The sequence below is a fragment of the Macrosteles quadrilineatus genome, unplaced genomic scaffold, assembly GCF_028750875.1.
Source record: "Macrosteles quadrilineatus isolate MER2022 unplaced genomic scaffold, UCM_ALF_1.0 Scaffold_1__1_contigs__length_201487025, whole genome shotgun sequence".
NCBI classification, from domain to species: Eukaryota; Metazoa; Arthropoda; class Insecta; order Hemiptera; family Cicadellidae; genus Macrosteles; species Macrosteles quadrilineatus.
In genome coordinates, this window is record NW_026542594.1 from 119,888,892 (window position 1) to 119,908,695 (window position 19,804).

General features: G+C 36.5%; 1 protein-coding gene across 1 annotated transcript in view; it reads right to left on the reverse strand.

Moving 5' to 3' along the window:
- The window catches only part of LOC129000182 (baculoviral IAP repeat-containing protein 6), a 274,298-nt gene that overhangs the window by 28,326 nt on the left and 226,168 nt on the right, over positions 1–19,804 (reverse strand). The window contains exons 52-58 of the mRNA XM_054427130.1: positions 15,779–16,009; positions 11,177–11,335; positions 8,287–8,534; positions 3,459–3,669; positions 2,782–2,996; positions 2,126–2,290; positions 99–276 (exon numbers count right to left, since the gene is read on the reverse strand). Of these exons, the coding sequence (XP_054283105.1) occupies positions 99–276; positions 2,126–2,290; positions 2,782–2,996; positions 3,459–3,669; positions 8,287–8,534; positions 11,177–11,335; positions 15,779–16,009 (1,407 nt within the window). The remainder of the gene's footprint in view (positions 1–98; positions 277–2,125; positions 2,291–2,781; positions 2,997–3,458; positions 3,670–8,286; positions 8,535–11,176; positions 11,336–15,778; positions 16,010–19,804) is intronic.

Here is a 19,804-nt window from a genome sequence, read left to right on the forward strand (position 1 = left end):
GATACTTAATTAGAGAGATATATGTCTCTATAGTCTTGTATGATCCTTTTCTAAATAACACAAATTTTTCTTTGAATTATTTGAAGAATGAAGTTTACCAGAGTCGTTGCGCAAGTAGGAGGAAAGAGCAGGCAGCAGACAGGACTGTTGTAGCAGGTCATGTATACAAGGAGGCAATGGCTGAGGCACAGGCTTGGTAGGTGTATCACTGTCATCATCTGAACTGTCTCTGTCTGCATTCACCACTCCTCCTGGGTTGATGTACGTAGACAGAACCTAACAAATCCCATCATGACAGGGGGTTAGTGCTAACTATATTGATCATAATTTAATTAACATATCGTGTATTTTAGTTATCATGTAGTTATCATTGTAGTCATCATGTAACATAGTTTCTGTTTTTTTATCAGGTAAGTTCCTAGTTGAACAGCAGTACTACTGTTTGCCAGAAGTTAAGTAACATTTAGTGGAGTGTACACCGTCAAGGGTGGTCACAGACCTCCTGGGAAAAATTAACCTGTTTTCCCGAATTATTTGTGATACATTATTACTAGGGGTCTACAGGTCCCCAATATTTTCGGGTTGGGTCGGAGCAATAGTTATCTCAAGGGATCAGTTCAAGGTGGAAATGATTATCGGGTCAAGTCCAGCATAGCACACAAGGTTTTGCCATGACCCCAAAAGATGTTCTCAATTCAGCAGTGTCCGTGGAGATGTTAAGATTTAACAGTGACTGCAGAGGACATTCGATTCATAACTTCACTGTGACTGCTGAAAATGATGAAAAAAAAATTATTTTTTTGTCATAATTTCAGCGGTCACGGTGAAATTATGAATCGAATGTCTTCCGCAGTCACTGTTTACAATGTTTTAACAGTCGGGTTTAACCTGGCAGATTTCAATGAGTGTTTTAACTTACATATATAGTGTTACACTCTTCCAAATTGTTCATAGATAAAAAAAAACTAAAAAAAAAAAAAATTAAAATTGAACGTAAGTTATCATTTAATTATCATACAGCCTCCCAACTTAGTGCTTCTAACGGTGACAGCCGACACTACAAGATATGACGTCATACCCTCAGCCGGAATCCGCACTAGATTAATTGAGTAAAACGAGTGAAGCTCTCAAGCTCTATAGTCTATAATACTGTTTTTTTTTTACACATTGAGGTACATGGTCAAGTGTCAGCCTATTGAGTGCTTCCAAATTATGCCTTAACCCTTTCAGTCTCCTGTTTAGCTGCGTTTACACTGAAGTCTGCAACACATGTTTTAAGGATGTGTTGCTGGAAGTCAAATGTGCATGTCAAATAATTTATGCTTGCACCATTAGATAAAAAAAAACAAAAAAACTATATATTTGCTGTAGCATTACATCAACAGTCCCATTCGGTCAAAAAGTAAAGTCACATTCTTATCAACAACAATTTTGTCACTGACAAAACATCTCTGACCAAAACATAAAAAAATTCTCGCTTACTAACTTTTTCATCTTACCAATTTAGACTAAAAGTTTTTTAGCAGATGATATTAATTTATATTAAAAAAATAAACAACCTATTTACAGTTTTAATCAAACAGTCGATAAGAAGCATTAATACATAAGCTAGGTACCAAATATTATAGTTTTAGCTCTATTCTAATTATGACAAAACACAAAGTAATAAGAAGCGTGTTTTGTTGGTAGCGGGCGTAGCAGGAGGTCTACTTTCCACTGAACCGACTCTACTTTTTTGACCTAATGGTATTGTTGACTCAGTGAAACAGAACTTGTAATTTATCGTATTTTGTCATATTAAAACTGCTGTTGCAACAGGTCAAAATCCCGATGCGTCAATCGCTTTAAAAGAGACTACGCTTTCAGCATTGACTTTAATATTTGACTTAATGATATTTATACCTACTTAGGGGAGACTGCAAACATTGTAATTTTTGACCTAATGGTAAAAGTATAAATTATTTGACCTAATGCACATTTGACTTTCAGCAAAACTCCCTTTTTAAACTCTTAAAGACTTAATATATATATTAGTACTCTTTTATCACTAGGGCCTGAAGTGATAGAGATTATGAAAACCATCAATTTGTGGCTCCGCTCAATATTGTAAGCAGACCTAGTTTACCTGTAGCAGGACAGTGACATGCTGCTCCTCACTGCGCTGTCTACTGAGAGCCTGCTCTACATTCCAGCTCTGTGTGGTGCTGCCAGTGCCAAATCCTGTCCCCTTGGCCCAGTATAGATGTGACTTGTCATCCGACTTGTTGCGTGTCTGCGGTAAAGTCTTCAACTGCAAGTCAAACAAATTCACACAAATTAGTAAACTTAGTTGAAGTAGTAATGAAAGTAATAAAGTTCCTGGATGGCAAAACATAAAATATCCCAGAAAAGGGTTAACCTTAAATGTCACAGTAAAAATGTTAAATATTTTATTTGGAAACAGTGATTCAAACAGAATTGACATTACTCGAAACAGAGGGCCTTATATTGCATTCACATATAGGTAGGAGTTCAATAAACCACCTAGATAGCTGTACAAATTTACTGTGATGACTGCTTTAGAGTGTACAAGTAAATAATAAATATAAATTTATATATATATATATATAAAACAAAAATTGAGGAATAAAAACACCTTGCTTTGACAAGTGTTTTTTTGAAACTGCACACAATAATCTCACTAAACTCTTGCTATAGGATTAGTATACGAGGTCAGAAAAATCTATATTCAAATACTCCTAGAGGTAGCAAACTATATGATGTGAGTGTTGAATCACTTACTAAGCTGGTGAGCCCCGGCAGGACGGACTCGTGGGGCTGGTGAGTAAAGACAGCCAGACAAGACAACAGCAAGTGAAGAGCTCCTTGGTCCAGGGCTGTCCTCCTCAGCAGAACACCGTCGTCTGTGCTAAGGGGAGTTGACTCTAGCAATTGACGTAGCACTTCAAATGGCAGCGTGGGCAGTGAGCTGGACACTGGGTTGCTCATTATATCTCCTGCACAGAAAGGTAGAACATTAAGTTGTTATACAAACTGAAAAGACATAGGCTACAAGTATTAAAGCATAAAATGTCTGTTATTCAAGAAATCATTACAGACATTTACCATCTTTAATAGTAATAACAAAGTATACATATACATTCAACATGGTGTGTGAATTTTAAAATCTATTTAATTTTCCTATCTTCCAAAATATTTTTCTCTATATAATTTGTTATGGCTACTATATTTTAAATGAAATAATGTTTTGGAAGATAAAAAAACTAAAGCGCCTTTTTAAAATTCACACACCATCTTAACTTATTTTGGAAGATAGGAAAATTAAATAGATTTTAAAATTCACACACCATGTAGAATAAAATACCCACTAACTGGAAATTATAAATAATCAATTACTAACAAGAATATTAGTATAAAATATACTAAATAATGCTAAGAGATACGAGTGTTGATCTTACCACCCTCTCCATCATCGGACACTCCCAGCACCAATCGCAGCAGACACTGAGCTTTGCGCTTGTCTCGCAGCAGCACCTCAGCATATCCTGGTAGTCGCAGGAACAGACCAAAGGCTGCTAGAGAGTGCAGTGGTACTGTAGGAATACTGGCCTCATTGTGCTTACCTCCCTGGCTACTCATGTAGGGAGCTACCATACTCTCCTCCACATCCTTCAACAAATCGTAGCTATTGTCTTTCCCACATGTTTGTGACATTCAATTTAACTCTAAAATACTAATTAATATGACATTCTACCAATGCTGGTGTTATCCTTTTAAGTTTGTTTTATTTGCAAGCATTCTATAAAACAATACTAATAGGCAAATAACATTTTCATTTGTTTCATTTTTCAACGTTTTTTCAAAGTAAACGAATGTATTTTTACTTATGCCTATTAGTTTATAACTTATTATAACAGAGGGCAAAAGGAGAACTTAAGAGTAATATTTATAAATTATTGGTATAAATTATTAAGCTCTGGTAAGGAAAACACCCGGGTAAATTTGGAAAGTAGTTGGGGTTACTGATTGATTTTACCTACGACCGTTTTTTAAACTAGTCTTTTCAATTTAGTTCTTAGGATTAAAAAGATTCACCTAACAGTGTTGTTTACTTACTTAACAGCATTGTTTTGTTACTTTACAGAACAAGTTTAGTCCAATGAGGTTCGAGGATTGAGAGGAAAAAGGTAAAATTGTAAATTGTAATACTTCGGATCGGACGTCAACTTATCAGCTGTTGAGGTCAATTTAATTTATTATGCCATCAGTGAGTGGTTGGGACTCATTAGTTGTTGTATCAAAATCAGTGGCAGTAAGAGGTTATAAACGAAAACATAACCTCTATTAGACATTATGAATAGTGATGGTTAGTTATTAAAAAAAGTCGTGGGTAACGTACTGTACACAACTCGCATAATTAGCCTTATAGACATTATCATTGTCTCCCGAAATCATGGCAAAATGCTGAATATCTTGAGTGGTTTTGTTACAATCATTGTCTAGAGCAATTGTGGCACATATTGAAAAAGGACATATTGAATTTTCTTGTGATCTACTGCGGTCACAAGAAAATTCATCATAGAGGCAAAATCTAAATACCTACCGCGGTTTTGAAGATATTACAGGGTGTCTACCAGTAAGCTATTTTAAAAATCGGTGACATTTTGGGGACATTTGGGGGCCATATCTACAAAAATCGGTAGGGATGGACCGCTCCCGAAATTTCGGGAATTTTTTGGGAACAAAATATTCCCGATTATCGGGACGGGATTACATTTTATTCGGGAATTTTTCGGGACGGGATTTGGTCCGATCGTCGGCGATTTTGCCGCTTCGCGAGTGCCCATGACGCCGCTATTGCAAGCGATAGGTCCGCGAACGCAGAAGACGAAGTCATTTCGACGATTGCGCCGTGACCACGGAGTCATTATGACGATCGCTCCATGACCACGAGTCATACCGACAATCACGCCGTGACCGCGGAGTCATAACGACGATTGCGCCGTGACCGCGATTATAGGACCGACGATCACACCGTGACCGCGAGTCATAACGACGATAGCGCTGTGACCGCGGAGACATGCCGACAATCACGCCGTGACCGCGGAGTCATAACGACGATCACGCTGTGACCGCAATTCATGGACAGACGATCGCACCGTGACCGCGAGTCATACCGACAATTGCGCCGTGACCGCGGAGTCCTACCGACGATCGCGCCGTGACAGCGGAGTCATACCGACGATCATGCCGTGATGGCGAGTCATACCGACGATTACGACGTGACCGTGGAGTCCTACCGACGAACGCGCCGTGACCGCGGAGTCATGCCGACGATCGTGCCGTGATTGCGAGTCATACCGACAATCATGCCGTGACCGCGAGTCCTACCGACAATCGCGCCGTGACCGTGAGTCATACCGACGATCATGCCGTGACTGCGAGTCATACCGACGACCACCCCGTGACCGCAGTCATTTTGACGATCGCACCGTGACCGCGAGTCACAAGTTTCTATAGGTACCTGTAAATTGTTATCCATTTTTTTTTGTTTTTATAGATCAGTGCCACAAACGGTAAAAATTGATTTCGTATGTCTTTTTTGGTAACTACAATACTCAAGACTTTCTTTTTATGCATAGAAAAAAATCCCGTCCCGTCCCGTCCCAAAAATCGGGAAGGAAATAAAAATCCCGTCCCGAACCAAGAATTCAATCCCGTCCATCCCTAAAAATCGGTGACATCGAACTAAGTAAATTTCTGCGAGTTAATTTGTGAGAGAGTGTGACACATAAATCTCCTTTTTACAGAGTGAACAAAACCCTGAGAATACATTTTTCTAGGCCTTAACCACAATCTTAACTTTTAGTTAAAAATTATCGTCCTATTTGACCACCTTGTTTCTAAGATTTTGAGAGCTTTTGAGGAATCAAGCTTTGCTCGGATCACAGCTTGTGATCTGAGTAAAGCATTTGACTGTATTGATCACAACATACTCATCACTAAGCTGGAGTACTATGGCATCTGAGGTATACAGCTTAAGTTTTTTGATTCATACTTGAGAGAGAGAACTCAATTCGTTGATGCAGAAGTCAAGGTGTCAAGCTGCTTGAAAGTTAGCTCAGGTGTGCCACAAGGTTCGATTATAGGCCCCCTTATTTTTATCACAGTTATCAATGACCTACCAGCCAATATTAAAAGATCCACCATCATGTTTGCGGACGACACCAATTTTTTGAGTGTTCATTCCAACTTCTATGATCTCATGTCAGTAACTGAGCTCACAACACTGATTCAGCTTATATGTGGTTTAATGCTAATAGCCTTTGTCTTAATAAGAATAAAACTCAAAATATATTGTGTAGTCTTAAAAACATTCCAGTAGAGTCACAGAATGTAAACAATGAAAATGTAATTACAGTTCTAGGAATAAACATTGATAATTGTTTAAGCTGGTCTCCTCAGATAGATTTGGTTCGTGCAAGATTGTCCAGAGTAATCTGTTTTACTTTTAAATCCTTTTTATGACATAGAAGAATATTTTAAGGTTGACGAAGTTAACTTTTAATGTCCTCACATTTCCACATTCTTCTTTTTATTTGTAGCCTAAGCATATGTATAAGTATAGCCTATTTTGACTTGTTTTTAGACTTGTTTTGTTTTGCCTAATAATAGGCTGTTTATGTAATTGCTGAATTTTCTTAAATTTTGTCTATTGCATTTGTTGTAAATGTTGAAGGACAATAAAACGTTTCTGATTTCTGAATTAACTGTTCCCTTTGCATTATTTTGTAATACTGGAACTGGAACTGCAACGGGAACGGGTTGTGAGTGTTGTGACGTCATTTTGACGTGTGAATAGTCACTTTGAAACAAAATTTCCACTTACAGGGTCGAGAAAATCCCCATCTATCCCGCTTTATTGTAATTAAAAATCCCGTTTAATCCCGCATGACTTTTTTTACATTCTGATCAGGGTGAATACTGATCAGTAATTTGTAACATGTCATCTAAATATCTACTAAAAGTTTTCAACAATGCTATGGTAGAATATTTTAAGTAATTGGTGTTAGTTTTTATATGGAAAGCTGTATAAAAAGAAACTAATCGTAAGAGCCGATCTCGTCTTATCCCGCATCCTGTTTTAATCCCGCACATGGTCTAAAAAGTCCTGTTTAGGGGATAAAAACTCCAATGGCAGCACGAACGAAATAGCAGCACCCCGCACTTGACAGCAAAATGGCGGCAGCGGGCAGATATTACAACACTGAGACTGAACGTAGACTGGCCGGTTGCCTGACTAGCTACAGTACTGAACTGACTTGCTTACTGTATTAACTTCCCAGTTCGCAAAGCGATCCTTTATTTGGAAAGCTTTCTCTAGTCTAGATCTAGACTAGATAAACTGTTCGATGTGATAGTAAATTATTGATACATGACAAGTTTCGTCTTATGATTTTGGTTTGTCCCAAAAATTTATGAAAATCTGTAGGTCTACGATAATTTAGGTAACATGTTAAGCAAATTCCGTGACAATAGGGGACATCGGTGACACATTACTAAAATCGGTGACTTTTCCGGGACATCCGACATACTTTTTCATGGTGACATTCATGATAGGTAGACACCCTGTATTATCATCATCATCTTCCATAATCGAAGCAAAATCTTCTCCTGCAGTTGTTTGGACATCATCATTGACTCCCACAGTTACAGAAACATTATCGTCGCCATCCGCGATTGTGGCAAAAGCGTGAATTTTTAGATCGTACGATATTCGCAGATAAGTAGGGTATGGGTATTTGCATTCTCGATACCGAAATTTTTCGAGACCTCTGAAATAAATTTAACATATTTTTTTGGACATATACAATAAATACATTTGATATACATAATTTCTCTTTAGTTTTTAATGCTCTTTAAAACTAATGTAAAATTGAATGTCAATGAATAATTTTAAATTGTTTTATTTTAACTCAAACTTTGAAAACGTGAATAAACTGCACCATATTTATGTCTTTTCCATGAAAATATTTTATTTTAACTAATGAAACCCCAACTAAAATTACTATTTTACAAATGCATGATCTAATAATATACAAAACAAAGCAAATTTAGGCCAAAAATGTTAATAAATAAGTATTTTATGACGATTTTCCTAAACACCTGCATTTATGTGGGAAAATGGCCGGCATTCCTAGAAGCAACACCACATGAAGGCCTGGCAAACCTCAGATAAAATTGTTTCACCTGCTCGAAGCACTTAAAGGGTTAATTCAGTCTAACCTCGTAGATGTCATCACTGGCCTCCACCTTAACCCAGTCAGCGTCTATCTGATCCGCTGTGGTGGGCTGATGGGAAGGCTGGTGAGTGGGCTGGTGGGTTGTGGCAGTGCGGAAGTACATCAGAGTCTCAGGATACACCAAGGGCAGATGTTCAGCCAGCAGAGCTAGACCTCCTTGCTGGGTAAACACCTGAAGTGCACTGGGGAATGGCTCAGTTGACAACAGCAGCTCTCCCATGTCACTCCCCTCTACGATCATACAGTCAATTGTACACAATGATTACTCCTCCTACTTCAAAATTGAAAAAGGAACAAAAACAATATATTTATCGTTTAGATATTGTTTATTACGATATCAGTCTTTTTTCTTCTCCCTTCAGATGGTGAAGTCCCAAACAGGAACAAAATTAGGGGTCTGCAGGTCAGACTTTTTGGTTCGGGTCAGGTCGGTCGGTCGGTCCAATAATTTTGGCCCTCAGGTTTCGGGCCAAAATTCATTAATTACTGGATTTTTTTTGTTTTAACTTATATCTGTGTTTATAATATTACTTGATTATAAAATATGAAAAAAATTGTATATTATTTCATTTTCGTATATTATTTACAGCTTGGGAACTGCCTCAACTGCAAGAAAGAAGAAAATACATTTTTTTTTATAGACATTCTATCCCATTTTCAGAACTGTTAAAACTACTTATAGCTAAATTACAACACATTTTGAATTAAACTTAATATAAAAATATCATAAACAAATCAATTAACAAATCACAATTTTAGGGCCTGTTTATGGCTTCATGACTGCAAGCAAGAAGAAAATAAAAATTCTATGTTTCCACCATGCAATATGTATCATTCATTAATCCTCCTAGTATGAAAACCTCACTCTTGCAATAGCATTATTAGTTACAACACAACATTAAAAATACATAATTTATCTATTATTGACATTAGTAGGCCTACAGCTTTAAATAAGAATTATTTTTTATAGGGCCTCAAATAGGCTTAGCAACATGACAAGTGGAGAACTGGTTGAAGAAAATATGTTATGTAAACTGATTTACTATAAAACTCAAAAACAGTAACTAACACACACATTGTTTATTGTATAATTAGTAAGGACTGTAAAAATTGCATATCATGTCATACAATAGTGTAGATAGACCTACTGCAAGAGATTAAAATCTAAAAACAACTGATTTTAATTGCTAATAAATGAAAAGAATTAAAAACCATCCATAAACTCAAGTAAAAAAATACCACAATGAATTAGATACCTATTAATTATATATTAGTTTAGTATTAATTAGTAATAATAATTACATATTTGTGTTTCTTTAAAAATAAATTATTATTCGTTTTTTTGGCCCGACCCGGTCTCTCATGCCAACCGCTGGCCCAACCCGACCCGAAAAATTCGGGGACCCACAGACCCCTAGATAAAATATTAAGTTTTACTGTTTTGTTTTATGTGTTTTGTATATGTTACCAAAGCTAATATGGACTCAAGCTAGCTGATCCCTATCCTTGTACATAATAATCCAAAAACAATATCTGTAAGACAAGTGTTATAACTAAAAAACAGTGAATACCTCGAATAACAACTATTTAGGCCCTGTACACATGAGGGCGGCAGCCGCCGCGGTTGCTATTTTGCGGGAACCGCGGCGGTTGAAAGTACAAAGGAGCAAATGGGACCGTTCACATGCAACCGCCCACTTCCAGTCAACCGCAACTAACCGCGGCGGTCGTAGATTTCCCTTCGACCGCCGCGGCTGCCGTGCGGTTGGAGTTACTTGAGTTGGCATGAGAGCGTACACATGAGGGCAGTAGCCGCCGCGGTTGACTGCAGTTTCTACTATAGGATCACAGACATCTGCGCGCTTGCCCTGTCTGTGGACATCGCTCTCTGTGTTGGTGAAGTGTGTAGCTGTGGCTGGAGTTGATGTAGTGCTCGTAGTGTAAGTTTAAATGACCATGCGTGCTGCTGTGGAACCAGAAAACTTTGACACTGATAGAAGTACAAAAAGAAGATACGTTTAGGACATAAACTAAAAAAGATTGCATAGCAAGAGTTAGTTGAGTTTTTTGCTGAAAAGAATTGTCAAGCGTTACGCGTTTAAAAGATAAATAATTGGGTAAATACAGTACTGGCTGTCAAGCGACGGTCAATTAACACCGCAACCGCAGCGTAACCGCGGCTCCAGCCGCTGCCATGTGTACGGTCCTAGGCGGCCGCCGCTGCGGCCACCGCGGCGGCTGCCGCCTTCATGTGTACAGGGCCTTAGAGGTTGCACAACTAACTCTTCTAGAATTGTCATATACCTTAAGAATAACCAGTAAATCCAATATATCAATAGTAGAACACAAAACTTTGGCAGAGTTTACAACATCTAAAACTGCACTGATAATGTATATATATATATATATATATATATATGATATGTATTAGGGGTTTGCGGGTCCCCGAATTTTTCCGGTCGGGTCGGGCTAGCAGAAGGCCTGTGAGACCGGGTCGGGCCAAAAAAAGAATAATAATTTATTTTTAAAGAAACACTCTTATATTATTGCAGGGGAATTAAAATGTTTAAATGAGAATTAAATATTAAGTTAAATATTAATTATTAAGTTCATTAGGCCTTTTATGTTTGTTAGTTGTAGTATATCTTTTGTTACTGTTTAGGAAGGGGAAACAAATAATATGGCTGACTAAATGTGATGCATGAAATAGACAAATTAGTTAAATCAATAAGTTAAGTCAAGAAATGCTACGGTCAAGCCTTTTTTATAAAGCTTATGTAGCTTAGTGTTAAAATGAACTTTGTCATTGTCTTTGTATTGTATATATAAATAAATAACAAACATTTTAAAAAAAATATAATATGTAGGCCTACCTTTGGTTGAGAGTTGAACTAGTGTGAGGTCCATACAAGGAGAGCTGAGAGACACTGTTCTCTGGTCCAGTACGGTGAGCAGCTGAGACAGTGTCAGAGCTCCAGGCAGTATGACATTGGACAGCTCCGAGTGCTGCAGTCCCTCACCACAAGCCAAGTCTGCAACATAACACAACACCTTGTAGAATCATTCCACAACGTTCATGTACATGAGAAAACTAGGGGTTGGTACGTTACAGCCTACAATAATTAATTACTTTAAATCCACTATGGTAGTCAAAAAGTTTTTTTTCTCAAGTGAGAAAGAGTAAAACTAATGATACAAGCCAGATACCATAACCTCCAGTCTTTCATTGTCTAACTGTTGAATGTGCACAGCAAACAACTACGACTGTCTTTGTACAGTAGACTCCCTCATCCGGACACCTTTTAACCGGACATTGGTTTAACCGGACTACACTCGGCGGAAATTACATCTCTTTAACCGGACAATTTTTATCAGCACATTGGTTTAACCGGACTAGATCAGCAGGAAGTGGGCAGTACTGAAACGCCTGTTCTCGTGGGAAAGATTTGAGACCAGTGATCACGTGTCTAAATACAATGCTCTCATAAATTTAAGTCGAATATCACAGTAAACAGTCTGTTTTATCAAGTTTTTGGGGACGTTGGTTTAACCGGAAAACTCGTTGTCCGGACTGGCCTCGGTCCCGAGGAGTCCGGATAAGAGGGAGTCTACTGTACTGAACACATTGATACGTTTTAAAAGTTTAAATTAAACATCCAGTTATTGTGTTGGTTGGAAGTACCGAGGGACCGGGCAATGGCTCATTCATTATAGTTTATTTTGATTGTCACTAAGAAAGGGTGTCCAGCAAATGGGCTCGGCCGAATTCCTGCATATTTCCCGCATATTTCCCGAGTAACTTCCATTTTTCCCTGAGGCATTTTTTTAGGGTATATTTAGCAAAAGTTGATTAATGTCAATATATATTTAATATGCAATACAAACTTAAATGGTGCACACACTCACGTAAGCACGCAAATCGCAAAACCGCTTGTAAGCATGCGCACATCACCACTTAACAGCCCATCTATGTGGCAGAAGAGATAAGGCCTCTAGCTGGGGTGGCGGTTAGGTGGCCGTTGTTCATTAGATTGAAGAAAATAAAAAGTCCTGATGGGTGAGGTCGAGCTTGACTTATGGAACGGCTCAGAATGTGACTTTTTTTACGTTTTCGCTTATAAATCGGAATCTGTAAGTCATATTGAAAAGTGTTAAATACAAAAGTTAAAGCTGACAAAATTCCCTACAAAAAAAGACTGTATGCATTTTTTGAAGGACTTAACCGTTTTAAGCTAAAGGGTAAAGGAAATAACAGTTTTAATTAAAATCCTGTTTTATTTGCATGGGAGATGAATCAGGCTCGAAAAGACAAAAGCCTTATCATTGGCCTCAATGAGCAGCACTATCAAAATTAATAATGTAGTGCATGTGGTGGATCCACTACTCATATTTCAACGAGTTATAATTTCAAAGAAACTACGACAGGGAGTCCACAAAAAAATTGTCATTAATTTCCATGACTTTCCATGACTATCCATGACCATTTACCATTGATTTCCATGACTCACAAACTTTACATGCAAATTATAATATAACATACACACACAAATAATACTGCCTGGACAAGTTATTTCACAGAAAATACTGAAATATGTATTAACAGATAACAATGGAGTACAATAGGTACAACAATGAACTAATACAAACCGAAAACTAATAAAATAATACAACTGTAATAAATTGAATTGTCGAACATTTGTGAAAAAACCTGAAAAAATGCTACAACAGTCCGGGTTACGGCTGACTAGAGCATTGAATGGTCCCCTCAAATCCATCCATAATTGGAAATTTCCATGACTTTCCATGACTTCTTGCCTATTTCCCTGACTTTCAATGACCATAATTTTTTTCCATGACTTTCCAGAATGTGGACACCCTGTACGAGGATCTAGAGGACCTTCTGTATAACTTTAAACTATAACTTTAAATATAAATATAACTTTAAAAGAAATCCTTTGCCGCCATATTGATGACGACATAACCGGAAAATGTGGGGGGTAGGAAGTAAACACCCAGGTTGTTTTAATTTTCTAGACATTAAACTAAAATGTTATGCAGACTAAAGTATAGCCAGCTGCTAGACTATAAGGCCTTTAGCTTAACTGTGTTTCTTTCTTAAAAAATTCTTGTTAAGAATAAAAGGTTTAAATAATGTGTGGTGCTGCAATTGTTGTTAGAAAACCATGAATGTAAGATAATATCCATCTTCATTGTATTAACCCTAGCAGTGGCCAATGTTAGAAGTGGGGAATGGCCAACCCATTTTGGCGATTTGCAGACCTTTTTTTGAAAATTCGTAAAAATTCAACCGTACAAGTAAACCTAGCCAACCTCATATTCATTTTGTCCGGAAAGAACAGGAGAATCTAGAAATAGTAATATCATAATGATGTAGACTGTGTATTTTATCGGTAAAGTGAAAAAAATAAAAAAAATTGATTTTTTTTGTAAAATTTCAAAAGCGGCCTTGGTATTTTTTCCCCTGTGGATTTTTTATGGGAAATTCATTATATACATTTTGTAGAAAATCTAATTCCCTACATAGAAATATATAACATTTAGGAAAATATTTTTTTTTTATAAGTTTTTGGGGCAAAATATAATGAATGACAAACGGAGAACCGAAAAAATTGAAAACCGTATAGTGTTAGTTTATGTTGTAAAAAGTTATATAATATACGTGTATACTAATAATGATATATACATGTTTGTAAAGCTAATGAAGTAAGGAATCAAAAAAAGTCATAAAGTTTATGGTAAAAATAATTTTTTACCTATAAACATATGTATATAAAATAATGTTTTTATATTTTAGCGATGTCGTGAGAAAAAAATTCACAGTATTTGGTATACAACTTTTGTAGCAAATTTTGTTACTTCAAACCAACATAATAATCTTGTAGTGTATTCAATTACCTACATAAATATGTATAACATGTTGGAAATATTTTTTTTTTTTACGTAACAGGGACATAATAACAGGCTACAATAACCGCAAATCCACAAAACAGTGTAAACTATACAGTGTTTGTTTGTGTTGTGAAACATTATGTAATATATGTATAAACTAATAAAGATATGTACACATTTCTTAGGCTAATGAAGTAAGGAATCCAAAAAAGTCATAAGTATAATGGTAAAAAGTTATTTTCACCTATGATTATGTGTCAATTTGAGAATGTTTTGAACTTTTTGCGCATTTTGAGAAAATGGAGTGTACAGTATTTAGTATATAACTTTTTTACCAAATTTTTTACCCCCAAACCAATATAAACATGTTGTAGTGTATTCATTTACCTTTATAAAAATGTATAACACCTTGGGTATATCATTATATAGCATATATAGCACGGCGAACTAAGGTCCGTCTCATAGGCCTACAACAATCTCTGAATGTCAGAACTGTCAATTTTGGACATGATGCTAACAAAATACAACCTTTTATGAACACTATTTTACACAATTCAGTAATATTTATGCATAATAAAATGCATGAAGATTAGATTACTGTTATACACACACACAAACTTCACTAACACTAACACTACAAACTAATAACGTATTTAGTAATAAATCGCGGATAACACGAGAACGAACACTCACCGGCAACAACACAAACAAACAATGGCGAATACAGCTGACAGACTGTAGCAGTAATGACTCACTTCCGTCGTCTTCATGCCAGCAGACAGAAATAACCCTGAGTGCAGGGCTGCCACTCTCTGAATCTATATTTCTTCCTCTTCAAAATGACATACTATATGACTAGTAATAATAAATTACACTGTATATAATTCATATTTTCCATATCGTCACCTGACGACCATTGGCCATTTGTTACAATTTCGAAAACAGCTGTTTTCATAAAATCGTACCGGTTGTGCAATCAATATTTCATTCTAAATATCACTACCACAATGAAGATAAAATCAATGGCTATCCAGTGGTACCACCCGCAACATCCCAAGACGAAAATTACCCGAGGAGGGTAATGCCAAACAAGACGTGTTTTGCCACTTCCCAAGTGTCGGCTGCAAAAGTCGTGCCGCGCCAAAAATTCATTTGATTTCTAATCGTCGTGACATTGTTATATACCTGCTACAGGGTTTGTTTATGTAATAAAATGAAAGTTCAGAATGTGATCTTTCGAATGGTATATATATTATTCTCATCTGAGTTGATTATAAGTGTTTTTTTTACCGTTAAAAAAATTTCGGCCCATATCGTCACCAGACGACTTGGCCATTCAAAGCATCAACGTCATATCGTCTCCAGACGACGAGTGGCCACTGCTAGGGTTAAACTAAAATTAAAAAATTATTGTTTAAATACAATCCTGAGAAGAAACTAGCAAAAATACTTTTAGCCCGGTATCGTGCCGAGAACTAAGGTAAAAAATAATTTACCACACAGAACTGTGCCGACGGCCCAATTTTCTGTACTGCAGATCCCTAAAGTGAACACTTGGATGTTACCTGTCAATGTAGCACAAGAGCTCTGACCCTTCTTGTTGGACTGTGAAGATACTTTGTCCTTGAAAATGGTGGCAATGACATTTTTTGCATCTTTAATCCGCTTGTCCTTGGCAGTGACCCCTGCTGCTACAAAGAGCTGCTCAGAAACCTCCGACCACAGTGTCTCTCTGAGTGAGTCGTTGCTGACTAGAGGCTCTTGGGCCTTGTTGACATTGCCTGCAGCCCCACAGTCTGTAAGTGATAACCATGAATCATCAGCTCAATATCAATACACACACATACGTACACAAACATATACAGTGTCCATGGATACACAACAAACCCACCTAAGAAAATGTTTCCAAAAGTTAGCAGTAAAACAAGCACAAAGGGTTCACAACACATTTTTTGTGAGGAAAGAATAACAAATTATTAATTGTGTAGTGAAATTTTTTGTGCTGCCATTAGCCTGGTAATCGTTTTTGGGGGGAAATTAGTTGTATATCCGTTATAAATTCTCATATAAATTGCTTGAGTTATAAAAAGTAGCAAAGTCACTATCATAATGCTTAGGTTTTTTTGCTAACTGTAAAACAAACAACCGGCATTAACAACTGACCCATCTGTGCTAATCATACTATAATCCAACTAATATTATAAATGAGAAAGATTGGATGTATATATGGATGTTTGTGACAAGTAACATGAAAAATACTGGTCGGGTTGAGCTGAAATTTGGGGTGATGATAGCTCACATTCCCGTTTAACATATAGGCATATTGCTATCTCAAAATTCCTTTCAGGCTCCGCCCCAGTGGCTCTGGAGTCTCCCATGTTAACCTAATTGGCATTCACATTTAAAATAATTAAATTAAATGAAAATAATAAAAAAAGTTAATCTATATTTAAAAAAGAGGAAGTTTGTATATATTTGAACGTTATGGACTCCGAAACCAGAGACGAGTAAGCGCAGCGAACAAGCTCCAACCTAAAGGTGAGCGTGGCAAACGAACTTGAACCAGGACGTGATTGAGCGATGCAAACGAGCTCACCTTGAAAATGAACGAGCATTTGACATAAAACCACATTAGGACAGGACGACGTCTGTCGGGCCAGCTAGTTAAAAATAAAAGTTAAAGGGAAAATTAAGGTAATCAAGGTAAAAGTTAATTTAAATAATTAAGTCAGCTGATTCGACCAAACAAGTTGCTTCTATGATACTAACACGTTCGCTACTGATGCGACGCCGCGGTCATTGCCACAGACCGAAGTATACATTTGAATCTTACGCATAGACCGGCTGTCACTTGGTTAACAGTACACACAGACCACGGGCGAAAACCTGTAAAACAGTGATCATTTACATTGTAATACGCTACAATCGTGTTTGTAAATAATTCATTCTTGTTCGCTTGTATTTCTTATAACCTTTTGTAATGTCGCATATTTGTGACACCCGGTCTACAGCGAAGACAATAGTGAAAATTATCATAGTTTTCTTGAAATAGACCAAACGTCGCATATATGCGACAGTTCATTTTTTTGTGTTTTGAGGTGAAAGTAAGTAAACAAAACAGATTATTCAAGAACAGCTTATAACTGAACAAATATAAAAGCTACATAGGATAAGGAAGCACACATAGATACAGTGATGCAGAAAAGTAAATACCAGTTTTTTCAACTATCATTATGACGTAACCAATCATCATATCCACAGACCAAGCAACGCAGTTGTGTGTCAGACATCTCTGTAGACCACTGCAGGGAATTCAGTGCCTTCAAATAGACCGTTACAAAGATATAAGCATTTCAATAACATTAGAACCCCGACATAAATATGCGACGGCAGTCTATGGGTAGAAACCAGCCGTCGCATATGTGCATCGCTGGTCCATGTGAATGAAAAATTTCGTACTATTGCAGTAGCGAACGTGCTAAATAGCATTAAAAAGTTATAAGGTTTACCAAAAGGGTGCAGCATTATTATGTTTTTTGCAATTGTGATAACATTGATAACAGCTAATAGATGAGTGAACGAATCTATGTATCGTGTATAGCGGAGTCAGAGATTAGTTGTCCGCTTGTGGGTGTGTGTGCCTGTGTTCGCACCTAAAAACTCAAGAACCGTTGCACTTACAGCATTCAAATTTTGCACAAATAATTATGACACCAGTGTATAGACACTATTAAAATTCTAGACGATTCCGCTCAGTAGTAAAATTATAAAACCCTAAAAATAAATTTTTTAATTTGTCCCATAAGAATAACATTAGAAGCTACCTTCTTTTTCTTTTTATTTGTTTACGTTTTGCGACCAACAATTTTGTTGTCTACTTAAGACAGAGAGAACGACTTTTACTCCAAGCTCTTTCATTCATGGAGTAAACAGTTTGACGTCTATGAATATAATATATCATTATAATTTCAGAACTTTCAGAATAATAAATTGAACTTAACAATATTAGTCGCAGTTATATACAGTTTATGTTCAGTATTAAAATTCACATTTACATTACAAATATGTATGTATGTATTTAGAACCAAGCAGCTTTTTATATTATTCAATTTAATGTTGGCATTGACTATTAGCATTGACTATTGGATACAGAAGAGTCAAAGATGTTAGGGTACTTTCCTGTTAAAGAGGACATTCATTATTATCGATGATTTTTTTCTCGATATATCGATATTAACAAATTGAAACATATCAGCTGACAACTACGATAAATAAATATTGTTCAGAATAAACAAACAATAATTAAAAAAAATATTGAAATGAAACTGTTCTAAACCAACCTAACAATACCCCCGCCGCAGCAAACCTGCAGACTAAGCGAATTTCCATTTGCCTGATTGGATTTACACTAAAATGCCTCCTTAAAAATATGACATTTATTCCCTATTTAAATAACATTAGTTTAACGAGTACTTAGGTTTGCTGCAACAGGGAGGGTAGAAAGGGGTTTTTTTGTAAAATGTTAATAGCTTAGTATGAAATGAATGCATTTTCCAAATTTGATCAAAATATGATCATAAACAAGCAAACTACAACAGTTTACTTATCTTACTAATATTATAAATGTGAAAGTTTGTGTGTTTGAAGTTCAATCACGCATACACCACTGGACGGATTGGGCTGAAATTTGGCATGATGATAGCTCACATTCCCGATTAACATATTGCCATTGGCACATTCTTATCTCAAAAATCCTTTCGGGCTCCGCCCCAGTGGCTCTGTAGTTCCCCATGTTAACCTTATGAGTATTCATGTTTAAAGGGAATTAAAGAATTTAGTCAGCTGTTTCAACTAAAAAAATTGGTTCTATGATATACAAAAACATTAAAAAGTTAAAAAGTTATAAGATTTGCCAACAGCGTGCAGCACTAGATTTTTTTTCATTTATGTAAACATCTAAATGAAACTAAGCAGCAACAAAAAGCTGTGAGAACTGCCAAAGTAAGATTGTTTACAGTTATATTTATGTTTTTAATGTCATGAATAATTCGTGATTTTTTTTTTGAATTCATAATAATTTATTTTTTTAGGTGAAGTAGTAGAACATTAGAGCTATTTGGTAGATGTGTAATACCATTAGTATACCGTCAATTTAAAAAAGCAAATTTTATCAAACTTTGTCCTCCCCCATTGCAAACTTGAAGCTTGAGTATAACTGAATAAGCATTTTAAACTTATATGCCAACCCCGTACGAAGGACGGGTACTCTGCTAGTTCTCCATAAGAATAACATGGGAATTTTAAATTTACAGTTTTTTGGAATCTGCAATTCTTAAATGCTATGTGAAGGGAGGGAAACAGGTCCACGACGAAGAAAGTAGTAAAGGAAATAGTCAAGGTAAGCAGACCGGAGTGTGAGAACCCATTGTGATAGTTAGACTAATGTATCTGCGATTCTAAAAGGCTATGGGAAGGGAGGGAAACAGGTCCACGACGAAGGAAATGGTGAAGGAAGTAGTCAAGGCGAGCAGTCCGGAGTGTGAGAACCCTTTGTGATAGTTAGATTAATGTTTCTGCAATTCTTAAATGCT